General features: G+C 48.0%; 1 protein-coding gene across 2 annotated transcripts; it reads left to right on the top strand.

Annotated features, from left to right (window-relative positions):
* Positions 1-7931: 7931 nt before the first annotated feature.
* Positions 7932-20033, top strand: G6PC (glucose-6-phosphatase catalytic subunit). Of its 2 annotated transcripts, none has more exons than XM_033182889.1 (5): positions 7932-8382; positions 11938-12053; positions 15259-15281; positions 17410-17525; positions 18723-18768. In XM_033182889.1, exons 1-5 carry the CDS (start codon positions 8153-8155, stop codon positions 18766-18768), a joined length of 531 nt encoding a protein of 176 aa, XP_033038780.1. In that variant the 5' UTR covers positions 7932-8152. The 2 variants fall into 2 exon arrangements, with proteins under 2 accessions (XP_033038780.1, XP_033038779.1); XM_033182888.1 differs by having other exon boundaries at positions 7936-8382; positions 11938-12047; positions 15176-15281; positions 18723-20033.
* The last annotated feature ends 587 nt before the right edge of the window (positions 20034-20620 follow it).

Genomic DNA, 20620 nt, shown 5'->3' with positions numbered 1-20620 from the left:
GAAATTGATGACTTGGTTTCTTTCCCTCCTTCTTTAGTCTGTCTCAGTTCTTCCAAAGAATCCTTGAGTTGAAGCAAGGAGGGACAGCGGTTTGGGCTTAGCTCAAGTCACACTTCCCTTCTCTCCTCAAATAGCCCTTCTTTGCCTCTGGCATACAGACCGGGACCAAGGGGAGCCTTTTAAAAATAGTCCTGACCACACTTTTGCAGGTTTGCTTCCCTTGCCTCTGCCTCTGTAGTGCGCCATCAACGAAGTTTAACTCCTGGCATGAAGGATGAAATCTGACAGCAAGAATGTTTCTTAACTTCTTTCCCTTGCCTCTGCCTCTGTAGTGCACCATCAACAAAGTTTAACTCCTGGCAGGATGGATGAAATTTGACAGCAAAAATGTTTTCTGACTGCAAAGGTGGTTTGGCACTGCAAAGGGTTGATTAAGAATGGGAGAAGAGATTGGGCGCGGTGGCTCAAGCCTGTAATCCCAGCACTTTGGGAGGCTGAGGCAGGTGGATCACTTGAGGTCAGAAGTTTGAGACCAGCCTAGCCAACATGGTGAAACTCCGTCTCTACTAAAAATACAAAAAATCATCCGGGCGTGGTGACATGCGCCTGTAATTTCAGTTACTTGGGAGGCTGAGGCAGGAGAATTGCTTGAGCCTGGGAGGCAGAGGTTGCACTGAGCTGAGATCACGCCACTGCACTCCAGCCTGGGCAACAGAGCAAGACTCTGTCTCAAAACCAACCAACCAAACAAACAAACCACAACAACAAAACAGAAAAGTCTGTCATCTGTTTGTGAGGGAACTAGTTAAATGTTCATGGAAACAGGTTACTTCCTGGAGGGAACAACAGCTTCTTTTGGGGAAGGGGGCTAAGGAAGAGGGAGGTGAAGAAGAGGAAGGGCAGTTCGTGCTTCCCATGAAGGTTCTGGTGACTCATTTGATTTTGGAAGAAGGCAGGCCATGGGATGGCAGGAGGAAGGTGTCTAGTGGGGAGTTCTGAACTGTTTACAATGCAGTAAATGCCTTCAGGTTTTCTTCTGTGGACGAAATGTGCAACCCATCCTGAGACACGCTCCATGCTTCCCCTACCTGGTCAACAGATGCACAGTTCAAGGTCCTGAAGCTGAACTTTCTCACTGTGCCAGAGAGAAGCCAGCCCTTTGCACTGGCGAACAATGATTAACCCACCTCTCCCTCCAGCTGTTTTTCTCAACATGTTTTTCTAAAACATAAACTGGGTCACTCACTTAGAAGGTGACAGCAGTTGATCTGGCCAGTTTCCCATGTCTACTGTGAAACACTTCCTCCATTGATCACTTGGTAAGGGGGAAAAAAAAAGCATACAAAAGAAAAGTAATTAAAAACAAAAATAAAACTGTACATTTTGCAGTTTGGGATGTAGCCCTGCTGCTCAGACGAAACTGTGAACCGGAGCTAGGTTTTGAATCCCATCTATAAGTAATGCAGACAACACTCATTCTAGGCCAGGCGCAGTGGCTCATGCCTATAATCCCAACACTTTGGGAGGCTGACACAGGAGGACACTTGAGCCCAGGAGTTACAGACCAGCCTAGGCAACAAAGCCAGACCCTGTTTCTACAAAAAATACAAAAAATTCTCCGGGTGTGGTGGCACGGGCCTGTAGTCCCAGGTACTGGAGAGACTGAGCTCGGAGGATCACTTGAGACCCAGGAGGTTGTCAAGTGGTTGCAGTGAGCATTGATGGGACGACTGCACTCCAGCCTGGGCAACAGAGTGAGACCCTGTCTCAAAAAAAAAGACCCATCGTAGGATGATAACTGAATAAAGGAAAGGTGGCTCCTCTCTCAACAGAATCCAGACCCCCCACCTAGAATAGAAGATTTGGCTTCAGGTAAAATCAGACTTTCTTTCTGGTAGTAAATGCAATTTTTGGATGAGGTGTGTGGGAAGTTACAGCTCCTTTTCCCTCTTTGCTTTCTCGTCTGCAAATAAAGTTGTTCGAGTGAATGAGTCAACCTTGCCCTGGGAGAAGGTGCCAGGGCCCTGGGCCCAGCTGCACTTATTTATCAGCAGACCAGACTGTACTTCCTGGCATCTTTCCTTCATGTTCTTCTCAAGATCCAAAGCCTCTGGATTTCTAGTTGTGGGGAAAATGCCTGAGGAGCGGCTTGCTTGGGTACCTACCAAAGAAGAGTCCGAATGACTTCCATCCTCATTCCTTCCCCAAATTGGCTGACCATGTCCCTAGACGGCATTAACGAATCTTCTCTACTGAGGACAGAATAATAGGGAACTCACTGATATTTCTACAAAGGAAATCAAAAGATGTCACCCCAAACTATGACTCCCAATATAATAAGTACTTTTTTTGTTCGTTTGTTTGAGACAGGGTCTTGCTCTGTTGCCCAGCAGGAGTGCAGTGGCATGATCACAACTCACTGTACCTCCTGGGTTCAAGTGATCCTGCCACCTCAGCCTCCCGAGTACCGGGATTACAGGTGCCTGCCACCTCGCTGGGCTAATTTTTTTTTGGGGGGGGACAGAGTCTCGTTCTGTTGCCCAGGCTAGGGTGCAGTGATATGATCTCGGCTCACTACAACTTCCACCTCCTGGGTTCAAGCGATTCTCCTGCCTCAGCCTCTTGAGTAGCTGGGATTACAGGCATGTGCCACCACGCCCGGCTAATTTTTGTATTTTTAGTAGAGATGGAGTTTCACCATGTTGGTCAGGCTGGTCTCGAACTCTCGACCTCGGGTGATCCAACGGCCTCAGCCTTCCAAAGTGCTTGGATTACAGGCGTGAGCCACTGCACCTGGCCAATTATTGTATTTTTTGTAGAGATGGGGTTTCACCATGTTGGCCAGGCTGGTCTCAAATTCCTAAGCTCAAGTGATCCGCTAACCTCAGCCTCTCAGAGTGCTGGGCTTATATGTGCGAGCCATCGCACCAGGCCATGACTATATTAAATAAAAAACCCTTGAGAGGTTTTTTTTACCCTTGGGAGCCTGGAAGTGATTTTTTTCCCCTATCTTTTGCCTATAAAGATAGGACTGGCTGGGCGTGGTGACTCATACTTGTAATCCCAGCACTTTGGGAGTCCAAGGCAGGTGAATCACTGAGGTCAGGAGTTCAAGACCAGCCTGGCCAACATGGCAAAACCCCATCTCTACTAAAAATACAAAAATTAGCTGAGCCTGGTGACACACACCTATAATTCCAGCTACTTGGGGGGATGAGGCACAAGAACTGGTGGAACCCAAAAGGTGGAGGTTGCAGTGAGCTGAGATCATCCCATTGCACTCCAGTCTGGGCAACAAGAGTGATACTCTGTCTCAAAAAAAAAAAACAAAAAAAGGACTGACTTACAAGAACAATTGTTCTTCTTCTTCCTTTATCCCATTATCCATTACAGGAAAGAAGACCAAAAATGTAGCCATAAAAAGAGTCTCAACATGACCCTTTTTCAAGATAATGACTGTCTCTGAGAACCATTTAAAATCCAGGGAGAAATATTTACAAGTTAATTTCTGTTCCTCGATCCAACCATTCTCCCTCTGCCCTTCGATAGAATTCCTCTTCTCCCCCTTCCCATGACCTGTTTTTAACAGAATCCAAGCCACCCATTCTTTCTGTAACCTCAAGATGGTGGATGAGCTTCCATACCTCACTGGGAAGTTGGATCTTCATTCTTTTTTTTTTTTTTTTTTTTTTGAGACGGAGTCTTGCTCTTTCGCCCGGGCTGGAGTGCAGTGGCTGGATCTCAGCTCACTGCAAGCTCCGCCTCCCGGTTCACGCCATTCTCCTGCCTCAGCCTCCGGAGTAGCTGGGACTACAGGCGCCCGCCACCTCGCCCGGCTAGTTTTTTGTATTTTTAGTAGAGACGGGGTTTCACCGTGTTAGCCAGGATGGTCTCGATCTCCTGACCTCGTGATCCGCCCGTCTCGGCCTCCCAAAGTGCTGGGATTACAGGCTTGAGCCACCGCGCCCGGCCTGGATCTTCATTCTTAAGCCTCCCATGTATACATGTTACATACATTTGTATTCCTATTCTCCTATTAATCAATCTGCCTTGGCCGGGCGCAGTGGCTCACGCCTGTAATCCCAGCACTTTGGGAGGCCAAGACGGGCGGATCACAAGGTCAGGAGATCGAGACCATCCTGGCTAACACGGTGAAACCCCGTCTCTACTGAAAAATACAAAAAACTAGCCAGGCGTGGTGGCAGGCGCCTGTAGTCCCAGCTACTCAGGAGGCTGAGGCAGGAGAACAGCGTGAACCTAGGAGGCGGAGCTTGCAGTGAGCCGAGATCGCACCACTGCACTCCAGCCTGGGCGACAGAGTGAGACTGTCTCAAAAAAAAAAAAATCAATCTGCCTTATGTCAGTGACTTTTTGGCAAACTTGTAGCTTGTCACTTACATAAGGATCCCCCAGTTTACACAGTTTTGTAAATGTCAGGCCACCCTGTCCCACTAGACCACCAAAGTCCTGGAAGACAGCTGGGATTTAACTTTTTTTTTTTCTTGAGACAGTCTCGCTCTGCCACTGAGGCTGGAGTGCAATGGCAGGATCTCCACTCACTGCCACCTCCACCTCCCAGGTTTAAGTGATTCTCCTGCTTCAGCCTCCCGAGTAGCTAGGACTACAGGTGCCCCCCACCATACCCAACTAATTTTTGTATTTTTAGTAGAGACGAGGTTTTACCGTATTGGCCAGGCTGGTCTTGAACTCCTGACCTCAGGTGATTCGCCCGCCTCGGCCTCCCAAAGTGCTGGGATTACAGATGTGAGCCACTATGCCCGGCCTGGTTTTAACTTTTAATTCCTCAGAGAGCCAGGCATGGTGCTTTGCTCAGGAAGCGTTGGTTGAATTAAACCAGAGCACTTCTTGAAAAGGGAAAAGAACAGGAGTTAGAGGGAGATGGCGGGAACCCCTCTCTGGAGATGGTTCTTTAAATGAGTGGATTCTGCAGGGCGCTGTCGCTCATACCTGTAATCCCAGCATTTTGGGAGGCCAAAGCAGGAGGATCACCTGAGGCCAGGAGTTTGAGACCAGTCTGGGCAACATAGAGAGACCCCCTCCCCATCTCCACAACAAATAAAAAATTAGCCAGGTTTGGTGGCGTGGGCCTATAGTCCCAGCTTCCCAGAGGCTGAGGCAAGAGGATACCTTAAGCCCAGGAGATTGAGGCTACAGTGAGCTGTGATGGTGCCACCGCACTCCAGCCTGGGCAACAGAGTGAGACCCCATCTCAAATAAATAAACAGATAAACAAGTGAATTCTCAGCAAAACTTCTAGCCACTCCCCTCATAAATCCACAAGACCTTTGAGAATCCACAGTGTCTTGATGCAGTCAGCTTTCTAACAAGCTGGGGCTTCACCTGTTTTCCCACAGATAAAAACGTGCTGGAGGAAGCAGAAAGGGGCTGGCAGGTGGAAAGGTGAGAACTAGCTCATCATCTCAAGACTATGAGGTTGCTCTGATCTAGAGGGTCCCCCTGCCTGGTGGCCAATGGCCAGGAAGACTCCCACTGCCCCGGATGCCCAGAGTGGGATGTCAGCTCCATCACTTACCAACTCTTCATCTACAGGGGCATTCTCCCTGAGGCTTCTCAGAAAATAGGGCCCTCCATTTGCTCCCCATGTGCTGAGCACATGATGACAGAACCCCTCCCGACTCAGAGACCCTGGCTCCTCGCTGCTCTGCCATGACCCAGACGGTGGCCTTTGTATATTTTTTTAGACTCACCTTGACTCACCTCAGACCATAGAAACTCTCATCCCAGAGGTCACTGCAATAGTTACTCTACAACAGAGGCTTATCTGGGTAGAGGGAGGCTCCCTACCTATGGCCCAGCAGCCCTGACAGTGCAGATCACATATACCCCATGCCCCAGCACTGCCTGCCATGCATGGGCTTACTTTGCACCCACCCACAGTTACCACCACATTACCTGCTCTCCAAGGTTAGGCGTGGCAGGAGAAGGTTGCTTGGACCAGCAGAAACTATGCAGTCAAGGGCAATTGGAGTCAGCATGGGCTGAGTGGGAGCCCTTGGTGGGGTGGGGAGGAGACTCCAGGTCATACCTTCTGGAGGATGTTTTAATCATTTCCAGCATGGAATGCTGTCAACCTTTGCCACAGATTCATTAGCTCTGAGTTTCTTTTCTCTGTCCCCAGCTACCCCTTACATGTCAATATGGACTTAATGATGGGAAATTCAGGCAAGTTTTTAAACATTTTATTCCCCCTGGCTCTTATCCTCAAAAATGCATGAATTTGGAGGCAGTGGCTCATGCCTGTAATGCCAACACTTTGCGAGGGTGAGGTGGGAAGATCACTTGAAGCCAGGAATTTGAGACCAGCCTGGGCAGCGTAGTGAGACCCCGTTTCTACAAAAATAAATAAATAATTAAATAATAATAGTGATATGAAGCATGATTAAATAGCTGTATTTTTTAAAATACATGAATTCGTTACCTGATTCATTCCCTGGTTCCTTTCATAGTCCTCTGTGACCTCAGTGTGAGGGTTTTGGTCTCTCTACTATTTGTAGGCTGATATACAGTACACACACATACACACACACACACAGTGTATCTTGAGCTTTCTTTTGTGTATCTACACACACACACACATATATAAGAAAGCTCAAAACATAGAAGCCCTTTTTCAAAAATAACTGAAAGTTTCAAACAAAGTCTTTTAAGTCTCCAGTTACCAATTTGCTGGTATTCTTATTTAGAACCATACGTTCATCATATTGTTGCACAGGAAGACTATACATTCATTCTTTTGCTTAAATGAGTTAAAACACTTGGCCAGGCATGGTGGTTCACACCTGTAATCCCAGAGCTTTGGGAGGCCAAGACTGGCAGATCGCTTGAGCTCAGGAATTGAAGACCAGCCTGGGCAACATGGAAAAACCTCATCTCTACAAAAGATAGAAAAATTAGCCAGGCATGATGGCGTGTGCCTGTGGTCCCAGCTACTCAGGAGGCTGAGGCAGGAGGATCACATGAGCCCAAGAGATTGAGGCTGCAGTGAGCCGTGATTATGCCACTGCACTCCAGCCTGGGAGACAGAGTGAGACCCTGTCTCAAAAAAAAAAAGAGAGAGAAATTTTAAAAAAGAAAACAACACCAAGGGCTGTAACTTTAAGATCATTAAATGAATTAATCACTGCATTAAAAAATGATTACTTTATGATCCTAAGAGATATGAGGCCAATACCAGGAAGGGGGTTGATTTCCCAAACCAGAGGCAGACTCTAGACTCTAATACAGTTAAGGAAAGACCAGCAAGATGACAGTCCCCAGTACAATAGAAGTTACTATATTTTATTTGTTGTTTTTCTTTTGTTTTTTTAGAGATTGGGGTCTTGCTCCATTGCCCAGGCTGGAGTGCAGTGGTGGGACAATAGCTCACTGCAGCCTCCAGTTCCTGGGCTCAAGCATTCCTCCTGCCTCAGCCTCCTGAATAGCTGGGACTACAAGAGTACACCACCACACACACCAAAACAATTTTTTAAATATTTGTGTAGAGACGAGGGTCTTGCTTTGTTGCCCAGGCTGGTCTCCAACTTCTGGCTTCAAGGGATCCTCCCACCTCAGCCTCCCAAATTGCTGAGACTACAGATGTGAGCCACCACAACCAGCTAGAACTTACTAATTTTAAAATTAAGAACTTAAAACTTGCGCAGCTAGAGCACCAAGATTTTTCTTTGTCCCCAAATAAGTACAGTTGCAGGCATAGAAAATCTGACATCTTTGCAAGAATCATCGTGGATGTAGACTCTGTCCCGTGTCTCTGGCCTGGTTTCGGGGACCAGGAGGGCAGCCCCTTGCACTGCCAAGAAGCATGCCAAAGTTAATCATTGGCCCTGCTGAGTACATGGCCGATCAGGCTGTTTTTGTGTGCCTGTTTTTCTATTTTACGTAAATCACCCTGAACATGTTCGCATCAACCTACTGGTGATGCACCTTTGATCAATACATTTTAGACAAAAGTGGTTTTTGAGTCCAAAGATCAGGGCTGGGTTGACCTGAATACTGGATACAGGGCATATAAAACAGAGGCAAGGCACAGACTGATAGCAGAGCAATCACCACCAAGCCTGGAATAACTGCAAGGGCTCTGCTGACGTCTTCCTGAGGTGCCAAAGAAACGAGGATGGAGGAAGGAATGAATGTTCTCCATGACTTTGGGATCCAGTCAACACACTACCTCCAGGTGAATTACCAAGACTCCCAGGACTGGTTCATCTTGGTGTCCGTGATTGCAGACCTCAGGAATGCCTTCTACATCCTCTTCCCCATCTGGTTCCATCTTCAGGAAGCTGTGGGCATTAAACTCCTCTGGGTAGCTGTGATTGGAGACTGGCTCAACCTCGTCTTTAAGTGGTAAGAACCATATAGAGAGGAGATCGGCAAGAAAAAGAGGCTGGCATTCGCTCTGGAAATATCTGTCCATCAGAAGTTGCTTTCCCCCAGGCTATTCAGGCAGCCATGGGCTACTCATCCTACCAACCCTTCTCTCTGACTTTGGATCATCTATATAAAGGGGGAAGACAGAAAAAAATCCTACCAGTGAGTTGAAAATACAGGAAAGCCTATTTCATATGGGTTAAAGGGTAGGACAGTTGAATTTCGTGAAAAGTCTGAGTTATATAGGCTTTGAGCAAAGAGTTTTCTTAGTATGAAGCAGAAGAGGTAACATAAAGAAAGATGTATGGGGCCATGCATGGTGGCTCACACCTGTAATCCCAGCACTTTGGGAGGCCGAGGTGGGCGAATCACTCCTGGGCGAACTCAGGAGTTCAAGACCAGCCTGGGCAACATAACGATACTCCATCTCTACAAAAACATTACGAAAATTAGCTGGGCGTGGTGGCATGCACCTGTAGTCCCAGCTACTCAGGCGGCTGAGGTGAGAGGCGGAGGAGGTTGCAGTGAGTTGAGATCGTGCCACTGCATTCCAGCCTGGGCAACAGAGTAAGACTCTGTTTCAAAAAAAAAAAAAAAGATGATGTATGCTGTATGAAAAAAGGAAACAGATGATTCAACAGGCTGTTTTGTGGAGTAATGAAAAGTCACCCTGGGAACTGGGCTCCAGCCCTCGTTCTACCACCCACCAACTACATGTCCTTGGCAAGTCATATTAATTATCTGAGTTTCTGTTTTATAATCTACAAATAGGTTATCTCTGACAGCTTAATAATAATCAGGGTTAACATTTATTAAACAGTGCGTGCCAGGCCATGTGCTATGTGCTTTTCTGTGAGGTAGTTACTGCTATTTACAGAAATAGTAGATGCAGAGACCAAGGTGTTGAGTTAAATGATTAGGCCAGCGAGGTTAGTACATGCTGAGCCAGGATGGAAGCCCAGGCAGGCAGGCTGGCTTCCGCAGCAATGTCCTTAAGAACTATGTTACATCCGGTGCTGATAAACTGACTCTTTGTGGGGGGAAAAAAGCCCTGAGTTTAGCATTTGCCAGTTTTCTACCACATAAACATTCCCATTATGGCCTGCCTTCCTTCCTTCCTCCCTCCCTCCCTCCCTTCCTTCCTCTCTCTCTCTCTCTCTTTTTCGTTTGAGATGGAGTCTTGCAATATCACCTGGCTGGAGTGCAATGGCGCGATCTCAGCTCACTGCAACCTCTGCCATTTGGGTTCAAGTGAGTCTCCTGCCTCAGCCTCCTGAGTAGCTGGGATTACAGGCGCCCGCCACCACGCCCAGCTAATTTTTTGTATTTTTAGTAGAGACGGGGTTTCACGATGTTGACCAGGCTGGTCTCAAACTCCTGATCTCATGATTCGCCTGCCTTGGCCTTCCTAAGTGCTAGGATTACAGGCGTGAGCCACCACACCTAGCCACATGATTCTAAAAAATAAGAAGATGAAGTGTTATTCCAAACATCTGATCTCCATTGAAGAACCATGCAATCTCTCTGCATTGGTAGAGGTCAGAGTTAGTGGCTCTCCCTGATTTCGGTGAGAAATCACTATTCCACCATCATAAGGGGATAAAAGGCATCCTGACTGACAGTTGACACCTATTTCCACAGTGAAAGATACATCTAGTGCTTTTAAAGGGGAAGTGGTTTGTCTGAGACACTCTGTTTCAAAGCAGAGAGGACACCAAACGAACATCCGAAGCTATATACATCCTTACAGAGAGCAATTCTGATGGAAATACAGGCTGTTTCCTGGGGGAGCTCCTCCTAGGGGCTGGAGTGCATTCTCTGATATCAGAGGAAATGCAAGATTCCTTGAGGCCTGAGGGAACCCATGGTATATGCAAGTCCAAGTTTCAAACTCTAGTTCTATATGCATTCTTCCAGGACAAATACTGCTTGAGGTTAAAAAAAAAAAAAAAAAAAAGGGCCGGGCGCGGTGGCTCAAGCCTGTAATCCCAGCACTTTGGGAGGCCGAGACGGGCGGATCACGAGGTCAAGAGATGGAGACCATCCTGGCTAATACGGTGAAACCCTGTCTCTACTTAAAAATACAAAAAAAAAAAAACTAGCTGGGCGACGAGGCGGGTGCCTATAGTCCCAGCTACTCGGGAGGCTGAGGCAGGAGAATGGCGTAAACCCGGGAGGCGAAGCTTGTAGTGAGCTGAGATCCGGCCACTGCACTCCAGCCTGGGTTGCAGAGCAAGACTCCGCCTCAAAAAAAAAAAAAAGCCGGGCGCGGTGGCTCAAGCCTGTAATCCCAGCACTTTGGGAGGCCGAGACGGACGGGCGGATCACAAGGTCAGGAGATCGAGACCATCCTGGCTAACACTGTGAAACCCCGTCTCTACTAAAAATACAAAAAACTAGCCGGGCGAGGTAGCAGGCGCCTGTAGTCCCAGCCGCACGGGAGGCTGAGGCAGGAGAATGGCGTAAACCCGGGAGGCGGAGCTTGCAGTGAACTGAGATCCAGCACTGCACTCCAGCCCCAGCGACAGAGCGAGACTCCGTCTCAAAAAAAAAAAAAAAAAAAAAAAGTCACATAGCTGCCATTATATGGATTTCAGGATCTTTTTTTTTTTTTTTTGACATGGAGTCTCGCTCTGTCGCCCAGCCTGTAGTGCAGTGGCATAATCTCGGTTTACTGCAACCTCCGCCTCCCAGGTTCAAGTGATTCTCCTGCCTTAGCCTCCCGAGTAGCTGGGATTAAAGTCACGCACCACCACACCTGGCTAATTCTATATATTTTTTGGTAGAAACAGTGTTTCACCATGTTGGCCAGGCTGGTCTCAAACTCCTGACCTCATGCGATCCACCCTCCTCGGCCTCCCAAAGTGCTGGGATTACAGGTGTGAGCCACCGCACCTGCCCGGAGTTCAGAATCTTGGGCTTCATTATTTGTGTTTAAATAGATCATACAGTCAGGCGCAGTGGCTCATGCCTGTAATCCCAGCACTTTGGGAGGCCAAGGTGGGAGGATTGCCTGAGTTCAGGAGATGGAGACCAGCCTGGGCAACATGGTGAAACCCCGTTTCTACTAAAAATACAAAAACTAGCTAGGTGTGGTGGCACACACCTGTAGTCCCAGCTTTTCAGGAGGCTGAGGTGGGAGGAGGTAGAGGTTGCAATGAGCCGAGATTGCACCACTGCACTCCAGACTGGGTTACTGAGCCAGATCCTGTCTCAAAAAAAAAAAAAAAAAAAAAAAAAAAAAAAAGAAGGAAGGAAGGAAAGAAAGAAAGAAAGAAAAAATAAAGAGAGAGAGAGAGGAAGGAAGGAAGGAAGGAAATACATTCAAACAAACAGTTCAAAATGCAAAAGTTACATACATAAGGATGTGTCATGAAACATCTCCCTCTCACACTTCTTCCCAGCCACCCAGTTCTCCCTTCTAGAGGCAACATGTGAAATCCTTCTCAAGCTACACTATTCTTGAAGGTGTGGGCTTTGGGCAAAAGCGTTCATTCAGTAACCCCAGAAACTCGTTCTGTTTTTCCATAGGATTCTCTTTGGACAGCGTCCATACTGGTGGGTTTTGGACACCAACTACTACGGCAACACTTCTGTGCCCCTGATAAAGCAGTTCCCTGTCACCTGTGAGACTGGACCAGGTAAGCGTCCCAGCCCCTGTAGAGACAGAAGCTGGGTGGACCTCGTTCGTCTGTTATGGATGAGACTGACCTTGAGGGACATGAGGAAAGCCATTCCTTTGCACTTTTGTCATGCTCTTCAATTGGCACAAATTAATTCACTTCAGCAATGCTTTCCTGAATAGCACAGTAGTATTGGAAATCTGCCTGTTACAGAACCTGGGTGGAGTCCAGAGAGGTACGGGCACCCACGGGCAAAAGTTCATGAGAGTCACTGCCCTGCAGCGCTGTGTCCTGAGAAAGGACGGGGCAGAAGCCTGAGCTCCTGCGGGTCCTTCCCAATGGCCCGGCCCACTGGATGTGCCCTCCTGAGCTGACTGTCCAATCCGTTGCTGTGCCTACATTTTATTAGTTACAGCCAGATGGGTACTGTCAAATCAAATGATAGATTTCATTTTCAGTATGTAATAGGAAGCCCCCTCCGTCGCCCTAAAGTCTCAGCTGCCCTCTGAGACTAGTACCCTCTAAGGTACTAGCATCCCTTCCTCAGAGACCCTTTCCTGACCCCAAAATTAGGGAAGGTCCCTTAGTTATTCGCTCTCACAGACCATTCATTCACCTCAGAGCATTCACTCATTCAGCTGTTACTTACCAAGCACCTACTGGGAGCTCTACACTGTTCTATGTGCTAGGGATACCTCACAGACACAAAGATCCCTGCTGCCCTTGTGGAGCTGAAATCTGAATAGAGGAGGTGAAATACACAAAAATTATAATAATAAGTAAACTAGGCCAGGCGTGGTGTTTCATGCCTGTAATCCCAGCACTTTCAGAGGCCAAGGTGGATAGATCACCTGAGGTCGGGAGTTCAAGACCAGCCTGGCCAACATTGTAAAATCCTGTCTCTACTAAAAAATGCAAAAATTGGTTGGGCGTGATGGCACATGCCTGTAGTCTCAGCTACCTGGGAGGCTGAGGCAGAAGAATTGCTTGAACCTGGGAGGCAGAGGTTGCAGTGAACCAAGATGGGGCCACTGCCCTCCAGCCTGAGTACAGAAGGAGACTCTCTCCAAAAAAAAAGTTAACTATTAATATGTAGGATAGGCCAGGCACGGTGGCTCACGCCTGTATTCCTAGCACTTTGGGAGGCTGAGGCGGGTGGATCACCTGAGGTGAGGAGTTCAAGACCAGCCTGGCCAACATGGTGAAACCTCGTCACTAATAAAAAAAAAATACAAAAGCTTAGCCGGGCGTGGTGGCAGGCACCTGTAATCCCAGCTACCCAGGAGGCTGTGACAGGAGAATCACTTCAACCCGGGAGGCAGAGGTTGCAGTGAGCCAAAATCGTGGCACTGTACTCCAGCCTGGGCAACAGAGAAAGATTCTGTCTCAAAAAAAAAAAAAAAAAAAAGTTTAAATGAATTACCCAAGGTATATAATTAGTCAGAGGGAAGAAGAAGGGAGGGAGGAAGGGAGGCAGAAAGGAAGGGAGAAATGGAGGAAGAGAGGGAGGGAGGAAAGAAAGCCTTTATTTATCTATGGGGTTCCCTGGAAAGCAGGCTGAAATGGAGTTTCACGTGCAGGAGTTTAGATACTCTGAGGAACTATACTTGTAGAAGGGAAGGAACAGGAAAAGGGCAGAAGGAGAGGTCCGGTTGTGATTCTGCCTCATCCGACTCCACAGGGAGCTCTGAAGCTAGGGATGGCTCCTCAAAGTTGGCCCCAGTTGGGTCAAGGGAATCAGACCCCGGGGAGGGCATAACCTTGATCAAGGCGACTCTCTTTAGCCCAGGGCAATGCCCGGAGAAGGCTGAGAGCAGAGAGCCATCTGCCATCACACTCTCAACAGCTACGAAATAAGTCCTGCAGTTCAGGAGGGAGGTCTGGGCGGCACATCTCAGGAACCTCTGTCTCTCAGGGTAGAGGAATTAAGAATGGGATGGGAACCAGACTGGGCATGGTGGCTCACACCTATAATCCCAACACACCTATAATCCCAACACTTTGGGAGGCCAAGGGTGGGAGGATTGCTTGAGCCCAGGTGTTCAAAACCAGCCTGGGCAAATACAAACAAACACATTTTTTTTTTTTTTTTTTGAGACGGAGTCTCGCTCTGTCGCCCAGGCTGGAGTGCAGTGGCCGGATCTCAGCTCACTGCAAGCTCCGCCTCCCGGGTTTATGCCATTCTCCTGCCTCAGCCTCCCGAGTAGCTGGGACTACAGGCGCCCGCCACCTCGCCCGGCTAGTTTTTTGTATTTTCTAGTAGAGACGGGGTTTCACGGTGTTAGCCAGGATGGTCTCGATCTCCTGACCTCGTGATCCGCCCGTCTCGGCCTCCCAAAGTGCTGGGATTACAGGCTTGAGCCACCGCGCCCGGCCACAAAACACATTTTAAAAAGTTGCTGGGTGTGGTGGTGTGCACCTGTGGTCCCAACTACTCAAGGGGCTGAGGCGGAGGATTGCTTGAGTCCAGGAGGTCAAGGCTGCAGTGAGCTATGATCATGACACTGCACTGCAGCCTAGGAGACAGAGCAAGACCCCTTCTCTAAAAAACAAACAAACAAAACACGGAACCGGTTGCAGGCAGGGTTAGATAGCGTGGTCAGAGCAGGACTCACTGAGAATGTGAGATCTCAGTCAAGTTTTAAAGGATGTGAGGGAGTAAGTTTCTGGCAGAAGAGCTATGAAGGGCTGTCTGGTCAGAGGATCGCCATGCAAAAGCCCTGAGGTGGGAAAGTGCTTGGTGTGTTTAAAGGAAAGCAATGAGGCCAGTGTAGCCAGCAGAGTGTGCAAGGTGAGAAGGAACAGAAGATGTGGAGGGCAGATCAGTTTGTAATTGTATGCCTGGTATACTGATTCTTTGTGTAATCTCCAGACTGCATTTAACTGCAAGAGCAGGGACCCCCTCTGATTTTGCTCACCATTGTATTCCCAGGACCTTGCACAATGCTTGGTGCATAGTAGATGGAAATTTGTTAAATAAATGACTTAACGGATAATGAATAGATGGGAAGATGGGTGGATGGATGGGGGGTAAACAGATGTATGAATGGGTAGACGAGTGGATAGGGGGATGGCTGGGTAGATGATGCACTGTCTCCCAGATGAGGACTTTTTCACCTGTACTCATTCTCTTTCCTGCCCTTTAGGGAGCCCCTCTGGCCATGCCATGGGTACAGCAGGTGTATACTACGTGATGGTCACATCTACTCTTTCCATCTTTCGGGGAAAGAAAAAGCCAACCTACAGATTTCGGTAAGAACTCACCACTGGGGTGGAGGTGGTGGAGGGCAGGATGCGGCTCTCTCTGTAGCTGACACACCACGTGCTCTTCCTCACATACCCCTAGCCCGCTCCCACACCTGGGCAGGCACTGATTAAAATTGTGGCAGTTGAAACTCAGAGTCACGGAATGTTTGGGCTGAAATGGATCCAGTAGTGCAATCCCTTGTTTTACAGATAAGGAAACAAGGCCCAACACCATGAAGGGACTTATAAAAATCAGGTAGTGAGGCAGCAGCAGGGCTTAAATAAAAACCCATGTCTGTACCAACCACAGAGTCGCCCACTCAGGTTAAAATAACCAGAGAAACAGAAGATATTCCTATTACAGAGAATTCCGGGTGTGCAGCCACAGTGCAAATCCTTTTTATTTTTATTTTTTTATTTTTTATTGACTCAAGCAATCCTCCGCCTCAGCCCCTTGAGTAGTTGGGACCACAGGTGCACACCACCACACCCAGCAACTTTTTAAAATGTGTTTTGTGGCCGGGCGCGGTGGCTCAAGCCTGACAAAGTGGTCTCATCTGTCATCCAGGCTGAAGTGCAGTGACATGGTAGCGGCTCACTGCAACCTCTACCTCCCAGGCTCAAGCGATCCTCCCACCTCAGCCGTCTGAGTAGCTGCGACCACAGGCCATACACCCAGCTAATTTCTCATCTCTTTCTTTTTTTTTTTTTTTTTTTGAGACGGAGTCTCGCTCTGCCCCCAGGCTGGAGTGCAGTGGCCGGATCTCAGCTCACTGCAAGCTCCGCCTCCCGGGTTCCCGCCATTCTCCTGCCTCAGCCTCCCGAGTAGCTGGGACTACAGGCGCCCGCCACCTCGCCCAGCTAATTTTTTTGTATTTTTAGTAGAGACGGGGTTTCACCGTGTTAGCCAGGATGGTTTCGATCTCCTGACCTCGTGATCCGCCCGTCTCGGCCTCCCAAAGTGCTGGGATTACAGGCTTGAGCCACCGCGCCCGGCCTCTCATATCTTTCTGTAGAGACAGGGTTCTGCAATGTTGCCCAGGCTCAGGCTGGTCTTGATCTCAAGCAATTGGCTTGCCTCAGCCTCCTAAAATATTGGGATTACAGGCGTGAGCCATGGTGCCAGCCCATGCAAATCCTTAATTATCAAATAGATAAAATAGGGAGGTTAAAATTCATATACACAAGGGTTCACCACTTGCCACAGGCATCTTTCTTTTTTTTTTTTTTTTGAGACGGAGTCTCGCTCTGTTGCCTAGGCTGGAGTGCAATGGCGTGATCTCGCCTCACTGCAACTTCCACTTCCTGGGTTCAAGCTATTCTTCTGCCTCAGCCTCTCGAGTAGCTGAGACTACAGGCTCGTGCCACCACATCTGGCTAATTTTTGTATTTTTAGTAGAGATGGGGTTTCACTATATTGACCAGGCTGGTCTCGAACTCCTGACCTAGTGATCCGCCCGCCTCAGCCTCCCAAAGTGCTGGGATTACAGGCGTGAGCCACCGTGCCTGGCCTGTTTTTTATTATTATTATTATTATTGAGATGGAGTTTCACTCTTGTTGCCCAGGCTAGAGTGCAATGGTGCGATCTCGGTTCACTGCAACCTCCACCTCCTGGGTTCAAGCAGTTCTCCTGCCTCAGCCTCTCAAGTAGCTGGGATTATAGGCATGCACCACCACCACGCCCGGCTAATTTTGTAATTTTTTTTTTTTTTCTTTTTAGTAGAGACGGGGTTTCACCTGTTGATCAGGCTGGTCTCAAACTCCTGACCTCAAGTGATCCACCCACCTCGGCCTCCCAAAGTGCTGGGATTACAAGTGTGAGCCACCGTGCCTGGTCAATTTTGATTTTTTTTTAAAGATACAGGGGTCTTGCTATGTTGCCTAAACTGGTCTTGAACTCTTGGCCTCAAGTGATCCTCTCACCTCGGCCTCCCAAAGTATTGGGATTACAGGTAAGAGCCACTGCACCCAGCCCCCAACAGGTATCTTTGGGCTTTTGAGTACCGGCTTTAATTTACAAAAATTCCACTGAGAGCACCCAAGTTTGCCAGGCTCCAACATTCCTGCAGGGGCTGTTTTCTTTTCTGAAGGATCTGCACCTGTGTTCTGTTATGGTTGCCTCTTCCATTGCAGGTGCTTGAATGTCATTTTGTGGTTGGGATTCTGGGCTGTGCAGCTGAACGTCTGTCTGTCACGAATCTACCTTGCTGCTCATTTTCCTCATCAAGTTGTTGCCGGAGTCCTGTCAGGTACGGGCTGATCTGACTCCCTTCCTCCTCCCCCCAACCCCATTCCATTTCTCCCCCTAAGATTAGGACAAAATCCCAGCATTTCAGCCACATCCTGTGTGTAATCAGTACTGTGAGCATTTCTGTGGGTTGAAAGTCAAGAATGAGCAAGTTGAAATGATTAATTTCTGTAGGAGTGCCCAGATCTATAGAATGAATTGTATAGAAGTTACCATGCATCAAATTAACTAACCAAATTGAATTAGCTTGAAATCTCGGAGCTTTTTACAATCTTTATTTCTTACTGATCTTCAACAGGCCTAATTTACTTTTCAGGGAATCTGCCAAATTTAACAAATTAGCACGGTGTCCTAGGAAAGCTCTTTATTTAAATACATTTATTTGCAAACCTAATAGATAACTGCAGTTGATCTCTTTTATAGGTTCAGAGTTTTGAATATCTGTGTTTTCTTAGATCCAGTTAACAAGGGTAAGACAAGATTTAGGTGAAACATAAGAAAGATTTTGTGGGAGGCACTAGAATATAAGACCTTAACAAAACTGTGGAATTTCTCCCCTGGAGATTTGTAAGAACAGAACACAGCAGCATTCAAAGAAGAATGTTGAGAACAAGGGAGATGATGGTTTCATGGTAATCACAAAAGTAACACAGCATTTAGTAGTGGGGTCCATGTTTGAGGAAGAACCTGGAGGCCATATCACATGAAAAACCTGGGAATGTTTAGGTTAGAGAGAATAACTGTGTCCAAATGTGTGACAGAGGGACTAGATTCATCACTTACTAACTCCTGCAGAAAGAACTGAGAAAACAGACAGTATTAGAGAGGGACCAGTTTCACACAGACAAGGAAGAACTATTCAGCAATCAATTCCATTCAAAGACAAAATGGACTGTTCTAGTGGGGGCAAGCTCCCTACCTCTAAGGGTATTCAAGTAGAGATAGGAGGACCTCCTGGTAGGAAATTTGCGTATGGGGGGAGAATGTACGTGATATGGCACCTCCATCTGAAAGAGTCTATGTTGAGGGCAGACTGGAGTCACACATGGGAATAAGCCGGGCGACCCTGCAATCTGCCGTCTGTGATTTAATTCCACAGTCACAGAACGGAGGGCATGTCACCCACTGCTCCAAACCCACCTCTAGCAAAGGTCCCAGATCCTTCCTATCTCTCACAGTAATTCTTTCTTCCACCCAGGCATTGCTGTTGCAGAAACTTTCAGCCACATCCACAGCATCTATAATGCCAGTCTCAAGAAATATTTTCTCATTACCTTCTTCCTGTTCAGCTTCGCCATCGGATTTTATCTGCTGCTCAAGGGACTGGGTGTAGACCTCCTATGGACCCTGGAGAAAGCCCAGAGGTGGTGCGAGCGGCCAGAATGGGTCCACATTGACACCACACCCTTTGCCAGCCTCCTCAAGAACCTGGGCACCCTCTTTGGCCTGGGGCTGGCTCTCAACTCCAGCATGTACAGGGAAAGCTGCAAGGGGAAACTCGGCAAGTGGCTCCCATTCCGCCTCAGCTCTATTGTAGCCTCCCTCGTCCTCCTGCACCTCTTTGACTCCTTGAAACCCCCGTCCCAAGTCGAGCTGGTCTTCTACGTCTTGTCCTTCTGCAAGAGTGCGGTAGTGCCCCTGGCATCCGTCAGTGTCATCCCCTACTGCCTCGCCCAGGTCCTGGGCCAGCCACACAAGAAGTCGTTGTAAGGGACGTGGAGTCTTCAGTATTTCAGGTCAACAACTGTGCCAGGGATTGAGGGGGACTAGTATTTGAAGCAATGGGTGCTGGTATTTGGAGCAAGTGACATGCCATCCATTCTGCCATCGTGGAATTAAATCACAGACGGCAGATTGGAGGGTCGCCCGGCTTATTCCCATGTGTGACTCTAGCCTGCCCTCAGCATAGACTCTCTCAGATGGAGGTGCCATATCACATACACCCTCCCACCATAAGCAAGTTTCCTGCCAGGAGGTCCTCCTCTCTCTACTTGAATACTCTCACAGGTAGGGAGCTCATGCCCACTGGAACAGCCCATTTTATCTTTCAATGGTCTTCTGCCAGCCCATTTAGAGGCCGGAGGCGCTGTCAGCTCAGGTGGTCCTCTTTTACAATCCTAATCATATTGGGTGACGTTTTTGAAAAGCTAATGAAAAGCTATTAAGACCTGATGCTAGAAGTTGGGTTGTTCTGGATTTTCCCCTGAAGACTTACTTGTTCTTCTGTCAGATATACAAAAGTAAGACTTCCAGGTAGGGTCAGATCACAAGCCCAGGCTGGAAATCCTAACTGAGAATTTTCTACCTGTGTTCATCCTTACCAAGAAAAGTAGAAAGGAGCTCTGAATCTGATAAGAAAAAAAGGCTACATAAGGAGGAATTTTTAGTATGTAGCATATCATGCAAGTGCTATGCCAAGCCATGTCTAAATGGCTTTAATTATATAACAATGCACTCTCAGTAATGGGGGACCAGCGTGAGTATAATTAATAGGTGGTTAGTGGGGTAATTCTGCTTCTAGTATTTTTTTACTGTGCATACACAGTCTTTGTATTTCCTTGGATTTCTTTTTTTTTTTTTTTTTTTTTTTTTTTTGAGACGGAGTCTCGCTCTGTCGCCCAGGCTGGAGTGCAGTGGCCGGATCTCAGCTCACTGCAAGCTCCGCCTCCCGGGTTTACGCCATTCTCTCGCCTCAGCCTCCCGAGTAGCTGGGACTACAGGCGCCCGCCATCTCGCCCGGCTAATTTTTTGTATTTTTTTAGTAGAGACGGGGTTTCACCGTGTTAGCCAGGATGGTCTCGATCTCCTGACCTCGTGATCCGCCCGTCTCGGCCTCCCAAAGTGCTGGGATTACAGGCTTGAGCCACCGCGCCCGGCCTTTCCTTGGATTTCTGAATGGCTGCAGTGACCAGATATTGCACTAGGTCTGAACATTCAGGTATAGCTGACATCTCTTCTATCACATTACATCATCTTCCTTATAACCCCCAGCTCTGCTTTTTCCAGATTTTTCCACTGGCTCCACATCCACCCCACTGGATCTTCAGATGGCTAGAGGGCAACTCTGGTGGTGCTTTTGTATGTTTCAATTAGGCT

The sequence above is a fragment of the Trachypithecus francoisi genome, unplaced genomic scaffold (assembly GCF_009764315.1).
Source record: "Trachypithecus francoisi isolate TF-2019V2 unplaced genomic scaffold, Tfra_2.0 Lachesis_group20, whole genome shotgun sequence".
Classification (NCBI taxonomy): domain Eukaryota; kingdom Metazoa; phylum Chordata; class Mammalia; order Primates; family Cercopithecidae; genus Trachypithecus; species Trachypithecus francoisi.
The sequence above is the reverse complement of the archived record's forward strand: the minus strand, read 5'-3'. Positions and strand labels throughout refer to the sequence as shown.